Genomic DNA, 10,000 nt, shown 5'->3' on the forward strand with positions numbered 1-10,000 from the left:
TTGACTAAGTAACAGTTGATCAACGGTACTCGTGACTGATGGGCTTAGAATTACAGTTGAAAATTTGCCTTAAAAAACGGTAAAAATCCTGGAATAAATGTTGCCAGGCATTTACCGTTTTAAAAACGGATATATTGAAGTAAAGGAGTGATATTACGGTCACCAACCAGTGAAAGATAATAACAAAGTAGGGTAAAAATTACGGTCGCCTTTATTTTACCTAAATACATCTGAGAATAGTATATTTTTACGGAGAATTTCTGATTAGAATTACGGTGTTTTTATCAGCGTACCCAAGGGAAAAACTACAAAAAATAACCATTAATCCAAAAGGGAAAATTAAAAGTCCATTGAGTGCTTTAGAGCGTAGAGTAAATTGAAGAGAATATTTTTAGGTATAAAAATACCAAAACTTAAATAAACCGATCACTGTATAGTATTTATATAGAAACTATATCAATGGACGTGACAGTTATCTGGTAGGTGTTAGCTATGGCTGTGTATCATTATAGTTATCATTAATGTACACGCGTCCTTCCTATGACACGCACAGGAGATCATCCGGACAAACTGAATGAGCGCGATACAATGATTTATAAATTATTTAGGTTTATCAAGCATTAAATCGTAGCAATTAAATCAATTCGGTAGATAGATTTCGACCTCGATTAGTCATACTAAGATCCAGCATTATTGTTTATGATAGGTAACTGATTATATATTGGTCAATTATATGATATATATATATATATATATATATATATGTGTGTGTGTGTGTGTGTATACATATATATATATATATATATATATATGTATATATATATATATATACTGTATATATATATATATACATATATACATATACATATACATATATATATATATATATATATATATATATATATATATATATATATATTTATATATATATATGTATAACTGAATATGTATTGGTCAATTATATAATATGTATATATAAATACATGTATATACGTATATATACATATACATATATATATATATATATATATATGTGTGTGTGTGTGTGTGTGTATAAATATATATATATATATATATATATATATATATATATATATATATATATATATATATAAGTGTCTGTATAATTACACGTTTTCCCCTCTATAAAGAGTAGAACTTACGAAGTACAGCCGTCTCCTTTCCCAGCAAATATTAAAAGTGATGTTGTTCTCCGACCCTTTTCTTGACTCCAGCGCAGGCTGGTATTCATCTACTGATGAGAAGACTTGTGGGCTACTAGGTTAGAAAAGATGCACGACCTAACATATGAGAGATAAGTGCTGTACCATAGCTACAATGTCCATTTAGATGATTGTGCTTCCCAAAGGTAGTGGGAGAACAACATGCCTACTTTGTGAGGTCCTCGTAGGACAGTATTTAATTATTTTCAAAACCTAAGCAATTAATTTTGTTCATGGTTCGTCGATTGTAATATTGGTCAATAACAAGCTAGAGAACCACTTGTGTCAATCAAAAAGTGGCTGATTATCTTTTATTGGCTCGTAGCCTTCTCCTAACTCCAGCTGATGCTGGTATCCAATCACATTCTAGTTAAGTAGTAGGTTCCTGATTCCTGACTCCTGAACGTTTACTCTGCAAAACACGTTGGCAGGCACTCTCAATCGACAGGTAGGTGCAAAGCTTCTTGTTTTATAATTTAAGTTTTTTAGTTAGATGGTAAAGAATTACGATAATTAGAACCACAGTTTTACATTTACAACTTTCTACATTAAGATATAATTTGCGTATATATATATATATATATATATATATATATATATATATATATATATATATATATATATATATGTATATATATATATATATATATATATATATATATATATATATGTTAAATGGTATATATGAATAAAATATCCAACTTGAAGTTAGATGGAAAAACTTAGGTATCAGGGAGTATGTTGGCTAGGGTACCAGCCACCGGTTGAGATACTACCTCTAGAGAGTTATGGGTAGTTTGACTGACACTATGGTACCACATTGGACCTCTATCCGGTTACGGCTCTTTTTTCCTTTGCCTACACATACACCGAATAGCCTAGCTTATTCTTTACGTATTCTCCTCACTCCTCATACACCTGAAAACATTAAGATAACAAAAAAAAATCATCACTCGAGGGGTTAACTACTGCAATGTAATTGTTCAGTGGCTACTTTTTACTTGATAAGGGCAAAAGAGACTCTCTAGCTATGGTAAGCAGCACTTCCAAGATAAGGACATTTAAATAAAACCATTGGAGAGTGCCTTGGTCTTTCAGTGTCTTGTGTTAGAATTTTCTTGCTTGAGGGTACACTTAAGCATACTATTCTATGTTTTTGTTTCCTATTTCCTTTCCGTACTGAGTTATTTCCCTTGTTGGAGCCCTTGTCCTTATAGTATCCTGCCTTTTCAACTAGGGTTGCATTTTAGTTAATAATAATAATAATAATAATAATAATAATAATAATAATAATAATAATAATAATAATAATACGAAAATGAACAGTAAAGCTTGAAAGAACAGAGATGAAAATGCTGAGGTGGATGATTGGAATATCACTGCTAGGAAGAATGAAAAATTATGAAAGAAGAAGAATGGCAGGCGTAGTAAATATTACAGAGGTGGCACCAGTGCCAGGAATGAGATGGTGTGGGCACGTTTTGAGGATGGATGGTGGGGAGGGAGTGAGGAGGGCTTAGGAGTAACCTGTTAAGGGGAGAAGAACGAGAGGGAGGCAGAGAATTTGATGGCCAGATAAGGTGAAGGATGATATGGAGAGAAGAGGTTTGGTGGAAGAGGATACATTTGATCGAAGGCATTAGAGAGGGCGCATCAGGCAACCGACCCCTTAATGTAAGGATAACGGTAGGATATAAGAGTAATAATAATAATATTCAGGAAATAGTGTTTATTGTCCGGATAGAAAACATTTTATAAAATCAAGTAAGTATAATGAATAATATAAAAAAAAAAATAAAAGATCATATCAGTTCACACTACAATAAGAAAACTTAACCTTTCCGAAACAGCACTAAATGCTATATAATTTCAAGGAATTTATTAAAAAAGAAAGTTTTGGGTCTTGCTTAAAAGAAAAAAAACTAGCAATGCTTATAATTTTCATCATTACTATTCTAAAGGAAATCAGGACAAATACTTATCAAATAACGAATTCATATTAAACAAATATTCCGAAAAAACTATACAAACTTAGAAACTACATACGCACAGTTTATACAGAAATAGAAACTTTCACGCTATTATTTTTTTTATAAAAGAACTATTATCTAATCGAAAATCGTATTTTTCCGCTTCTGGGTTCCTATGGCAGGTACCCATCGACGATATTCATGAGTTGAGTGCCATTGAACGAACAGAGAGGGAAGGTCAAGCTGCAATCGGCGTGCCTTTGACCCAATTCTTTAGCGATCTTGTAGTCCACAGCCCCGCTGCTAGATGGCAGCACTCCTTCTCCAGGTGTGGGTCTAGGTCTGTGAGGAATAACATAATCAATTATTGACCAAGTTGTGGAATGATCTTCCCAATCGGGTAGTTGAATCAGTAGAACTTCAAAAGTTCAAACTTGCAGTAAATGTTTTTATGTTGAACAAGCTGACATAAGTCTTTATATAGTTTACATATGACATATCTGTTTTGACGTTGTTACTGTTTTTAGAATGATTTATTGTTAATTTGTTCTCATCATTTATTTATTTCCTTATTTCTTCTCCCAACTAGGCTATTTTTCCCTGTTGGAGTTCTTGGGTTTATAGCATCTTGCTTTACCAACTAGGGTTGTAGCTTGGCTAGTAATAATAATAATAATAATAATAATAATAATAATAATAATAGTCTTTGATGCAAGATGTGTGAGATTGTAAACTATGTAAATATTAACCAAAATGGGATTTAATACCAAATCTACCAATAGGAATATATATCCACTGGAAATTCCTTTATGATAAATGCTTCTAACTAGGCAAGGATTCGAACCTATACCTCTAAGTCGAAAAAAACGCCAGCTAAGATCTCTAAACAACCATGCATCAAAAGAGGTCTTTGTTGGCATTGTTTCGACTCAAAGGCATGGGTTCGAATCCTTGCCCAGTCAGAGGCATTTATTATAAATGAATTTCCAGTGGATATAAATATTCCTAAGGGTAGAATTCGATATTAAATGCTATTGTGGATGATATTTACGTTGATTAAAATCACAAGTGTTAGTGATAAATATTCAGTGGAAACTATATTTAGACGAAACCTTACTTTGAAGAAATTTTAAAACAAATAAATGTCAGAATAATAAAATAACTGAAAAAACTGTCTTGAGTGGATTCCTAAAATACCATTTAAGGAAGACCAAAAAGTGGTTCGCTTCTTGAGAAAAAAAAAATAATGCAAATGCCTTTTCTTTAGTAAGAGACTTAAACCAAAGCAAATTCATCTGTAACCAGGGAAAGGATTTTAATGAGCTTATTGAAGAATTTTGTGCTAATATCATTATTTCTATGAGTTATCATGTGCTTTGAAAATGTTCTTGAATGATCAGTAAAGAAATTGTGTCTTGAGGGAATTTGGTGAAATAAAATGACACTTGGAGTTAGACAAAGGAAGTGACACTTGTGGGGGGGCGAGGTAAGTTAGAGAAAGCAAATGACACTGGGGGAAGTTAGATAAAGAAAATGACACATGTGGGAAGAGTTAGAGAAAGAAAATAACACTTGTGAGGCGAAGTTAGAGAAAGAAAATGACACTTGTGGGGCGAAGTTAGATAAAGAAATGACACTTTGAGAAGAAGTTAGAGAAAGAAAATGACACTTGGGGAAGTTAGAAAAAGAAAATGACACTGTGGGAGGTTAGATAAAGAAAAAGACACTGGGAGCAGTTACATAGAGAAAATGACGCTTGTGGGTCGAAGTTAGATAAAGAAATAACACTTTGGGAAGAGGTTAGATAAAAAATGACACTGGGAGAAGTTAGATCAAGAAAATGACACTTGGGGAAGTTAGAAAAAGAAAATGACACTGGGGGAGGTTAGATAAAGAAAATGACACTGGGAGCAGTTATATAAAGAAAATGACACTTGTGGGGCGAAGTTACATAAAGAAATGACACTTTGGGAAGAGGTTAGATAAAAAACTAACACTGGGAGAAGTTAGTTAAAGAAAATGACACGTGTGGGGAGAGTTAGAGAACGAAAATAACACTTTGGGAAGAAGTTAGATAAAGAAAAGGGTTCTTGAAGGAGGCAAAAGAAGCAAACCCTTTTCCGATCAGAAATCACGAAAACTCTTTCGCCTGACGATACTCACTCTACAATATCTAGAATAGACATCTCCTCCTCCGTGAGGCTCTCCTCCCGAAGTCCTGCCAACTCGCACACAAGGCGCATCCCGCATCCAGTGACGTCCTGCTGGCGAATGAGATCCAGCGCCCTTTCCAGAGCCTTGGATTCCTCGACCTGCTTCTGGGCCTGTCGGCCAAACCTGCGCCTGCCGCCGCCCCTTCTGCCACCCCTTCTGCCTCCTCTCCTGGAGAGAGCGGCGGCACCTAACAGGCCTAGACCGACAGCTCCTGCAGCGGCAGCAGCAGCTACGCCGGCAGCCACTGCGGCGCCAGCTCCTTTGATGGATAAATTAATAAATTTAACATTATGAAGATTATTCAGTTATCGTTGGAAACTGAATTTATAAAATTAAATCATTTAAAAAATGTGCTTAAAACATGAACACAAAAACTTATGGAGCTAGAAAAGTGACGTACGCTATTTGGAAACTTTTGACAACTGAACAGTTATTAAGGCATAACTTAGGCCTATACTGGATAAATTTAAAGATTTCTTCGGTTATCGTTGGAAACTGAATTGCTAAAATCAAATCATTAAAAAAAAGAAAACTTCATTTTGCAAAAAAAAACTTATGGAGCTAGAAAAGTGACGTACGCTATTTGAACTATCTTGACAACTGCATTTATTAAGGCATAACTTAGGCCTACAATGTAGGCCTCTTCAACAGATATAATACTTACCGACTGTGAATGTAAGAGCCATGGTTGTCACTAGATAATCCTGTAGGGAAGACGAAGTGAATATATGAGAAACAGCAGCTACAGTATATCATCATAATAAGGGTAAATAGGTTAGATAATTAGTGCTTAAGGTGAATACGATACCATGTGTCCACTATTGGAAAAGACTATAACTGTTAAAGACCAATTTCCTTGGTTTGATGGTGAGACTTCAGAGAAAAAGAGGGGTGAGTCGTTTGACAGTGACGATTTAACAGTAAATGAGTAATGTGATATGAAATATTTAATGCTCTGGACGAACAAGATAAAATGACAGTGGAGGTCCTTTAGAGAAAGTGGGGTTCCCCTGCTGTATGGGACCGGAAAAGCAGCCATCAAAGTAAGTAAAGTAATCTTAATCTCGCTAGCATTTAAAACCTATCGTTTATCATTTTTTTTATCTTCCTAATTCATGAATTTTCTATTCATTTGCCCTGTTCGCTTTTGCTGCTTATACACTAGCTTTATGATTATATTGTCAACCTTCATTACCCAGAGAGAGAGAGAGAGAGAGAGAGAGAGAGAGAGAGAGAGAGAGAGAGAGAGAGAGAGAGAGAGAGAGAGAGTGTAATCACTGTAATGATTGTTTGTAGCTAGAGAGACTGTTAGTATAAGGTTGTTTGTTTACGTTTTTTCATAAACAGGCTAGGACATAACAACTAACGAATATGCTGGACGAATGTTTTTCTTATTGAGTGCAGCAAGAGTCGGTTGTTTTACAAATACTGGATTTATACATTCGTTTATCTTACTTCAATCAGCTTTGGAAGTGTTTACATATCAGTAAGTAGTGTTTATATTTGTTGGGAGTTGTCGTGAACGATAGAATCAGTTTGTTTTGGTTACAGCGCGATAGTTTTGTTAGCTAGGACTGTTGATAAGTGTTTTTATGTTTATTTGCAAATCGTACTTCCTTTATTTCCATCTTTGAGATTGATTTTGATTAGGACTGCTATTAGATTACGAATAGAACTACTGTGAATTCAAGTATCCGATATATGTGACGATAGCCCTGTAGAATGTGAAAACTGCAATATTATTATTATCATTATTATTATTATTATTATTATTATTAATTGCTAAGCTACAACCCTAGTTGGAAAAGCAGAACGCTATAAGCCCAGGGTCTCCATAAGGGAAAATAGTCCAGTGAGGAAAGGAAAATAAGGAAAAAATAAATATTTCAAGAATAATAATAAAATAAATATCTCCTATGTAAACTATAAAAACTTTAACAAAACATGAGGAAGAGAAATTAGATAGAATAATGTGCCCGAGTGTACCCTCAAGCAAGAGAACTCTAACCCAAGATAGTGGAAGACCATGGTACAGAGGCTATGGCACAATGGTTTGATTTTGGAGTGTCCTTCTCCTAGAAGAGCTGCTTGCTATAGCTAAAGAGTCTCTTGAATGGTTCTTAAATACAGCAATCGTTGAAAGGAACGAATACGGAAAGTACAATACATCTGACTGTTCCGATAAATTGATAACTCTGATTTTCGATACATAATTTCATATATACGGAGAGACTATCGCCATGAGGAACACTACTACGGGCAGACATAAAAGCTGGAAATGTACAATATCTATCCGCTATGAAAGTGTGAAATTATGCTGCTGATATGAATGACATATAGATTCAAAAAAATTGAACAAAATGGGTATAGATAACTTAATAAACGTGACCGGTAAAATTTCAATTAATACGAAAAAAAAACTTACTTTGTGGTGATAAACAATAAGTAAATGATTTGGAAGGAGTTTGTGTACGAAAGCGCTTGAATATTATCTTATTGATATTTTTTATGGAGTAAAAAAGTCATTGCTTAACCCGTTTGTATTTAAAACTACAAGGAAGGTTATTTATGAAAAAACAGAAGAGATTTTAAACTGTGATTATACAGATGAAGGTAACAAATAGAAAGATTAAGATAAAAAAATGCATGAAAAAAAAAAAACTCCAAATTACTGATCCTGAAGGCTCTAACAAACATTAAAATGAAGGATGAATCAAAGTTTTCCTAAAGGTAAAATTACCTCAACTAACGAATCTTATAAGATTCAGCGTCTCGAAACAAGAATCCATATAAAAATAGATAAACCTATATCAAATAAAGCTTATAAACTCACGAGAAGTGGATGCCTTGGTCACAGAAGCAAGCTTCAGAAACGTTCTGACCAGCATCTCGAATGTCTACGTATATATACTCTATCAAATCTTCTCACCCGCCACTACTACGCCCATGTTCACAATTATCCAACCTTCGTGAAAATCTCCCGAAGGCTGGGCGTGACTCAGCAGATGCATATCCTTCGAAATGATAACAATTCCCGAAGATAAAGCCCGGGGGCGGCTTTCCTCAAAGAGACATCCTTCTGTTGGTCGACAATTGCTTATGGGACTATGTGCGGACGTGATTGTGGTTTAAATTGTGGTGAGAAACTACGAGATCAGTGGTGACATTTCCCCAATAACATCTCTCTCTCTCTCTCTCTCTCTCTCTCTCTCTCTCTCTCTCTCTCTCTCTCTCTCTCTCTCTCTCTCTCTCTCTCTCTCGACGAAACTCTTGTTTTCAGCTCAAATGTCGTATTCTTTGAAGGCAAAAGATGCAATATATATATATATATATATATATATATATATATATATATACTGTATATATATATATATATATATATATATATATATACTGTATATATATATATATATATATATATATATATATATATACTGTATATATATATATATATATATATATATATATATACTGTATATATATATATATATATATATATATATATATATATATATATATATATATATATATATATATATATATATAGGTTTTTATACAAATTAAAAATACACATATAGAAATTATAGGCATATATATAAATCATATTTATAAATATAACATCATATCTATGTATATATATGTATGCACATAAATATATATATATATATATATATATATATATATATATTTATATATATATAATGTATATGTGTGTATATATTTATATATATTCTCTTTAGGCATATTCTTTCTCTTCGGCAATTTTCATTAAATGCTAAAGCACGTGTACCGGCAATTATTCAAAGGCAACACTTTATTGGCTTTATGTATCATTTCATGTCTTCAGGGACAATGTTTTAAAGTAAATGACGGAATATGTTGCATTCCTCAGAATGTCTTCAAAACTTATCCTCGAGCTTTAAAAACTTATATTATCTGGCTTACTATTATTATTATTATTATTATTATTATTATTATTATTATTATTATTATTATTATTATCATTATTTGCCAAGCTACAACCCTAGTTGGAAAAGCAGGATGCTATAAGCCCAGGGGCTCCAACGGAGAAAATACCCCGGTGAGGAAAGTAAACAAGGAAAAATAAAATATTTTAGGAACTATATTTCCTATACAAACTATAAAAACTTTCACAAAACAAGAGGAAGAGAAATTAGATAGAATAGTGTGCCCTCAAGAAAGAGAATTCTAACCCAAGACAGTGGAAGACCATGGTACAAAGGCTATGGCACTACCCAAGACTAGAGAACAATGGTTTGATTTTGGAGTGTCCTTGTGGAAGAGCTGCTTACCATAGCTAAAGAGTCTCTTCTACCCTTACCGATAGTAAAGTAGCCACTGAAAAATTACGGTGCATTAGTTAACCCCTTGGGAGTAGAAGAATTGTTTGGTAATCTCAGTGTTGTCAGGTGTATGAGGACAGAGGAGAATCTGTAAAGAATATCCCAGACTATTCGGTGTATGTGTAGACAAAGGGAAAGTAAACCGTAACCAGAGAGAAGGATCCAATGTCGTACTGTCTGGCTAGTCAAAGGACCCCATGACTCTCTATCGGTAGTATCTCGACGACTT

The 10,000-nt window shown here is 33.6% G+C and overlaps 2 protein-coding genes across 2 annotated transcripts in view; one reads left to right on the forward strand and one right to left on the reverse strand.

The window, feature by feature from the left end:
- Positions 1-3,254: 3,254 nt before the first annotated feature.
- LOC137639082 (uncharacterized) lies at positions 3,255-8,299 on the reverse strand. Its single transcript, XM_068371406.1, has 4 exons — positions 8,241-8,299; positions 6,072-6,111; positions 5,357-5,666; positions 3,255-3,535 (listed from the first exon to the last, which is right to left on the reverse strand). Exons 2-4 carry the CDS (start codon positions 6,091-6,093, stop codon positions 3,367-3,369), a joined length of 501 nt encoding a protein of 166 aa, XP_068227507.1. The 5' UTR covers positions 6,094-6,111; positions 8,241-8,299; the 3' UTR covers positions 3,255-3,366.
- Positions 6,780-10,000, forward strand: part of LOC137639083 (uncharacterized) — a 19,705-nt gene continuing 16,484 nt past the window's right edge. The window contains exon 1 of the mRNA XM_068371407.1: positions 6,780-6,893. Within this exon, the coding sequence (XP_068227508.1) occupies positions 6,790-6,893 (104 nt within the window). The 5' untranslated portion in view covers positions 6,780-6,789. The remainder of the gene's footprint in view (positions 6,894-10,000) is intronic.

Source organism: Palaemon carinicauda, chromosome 4 (genome assembly GCF_036898095.1).
Source record: "Palaemon carinicauda isolate YSFRI2023 chromosome 4, ASM3689809v2, whole genome shotgun sequence".
Classification (NCBI taxonomy): domain Eukaryota; kingdom Metazoa; phylum Arthropoda; class Malacostraca; order Decapoda; family Palaemonidae; genus Palaemon; species Palaemon carinicauda.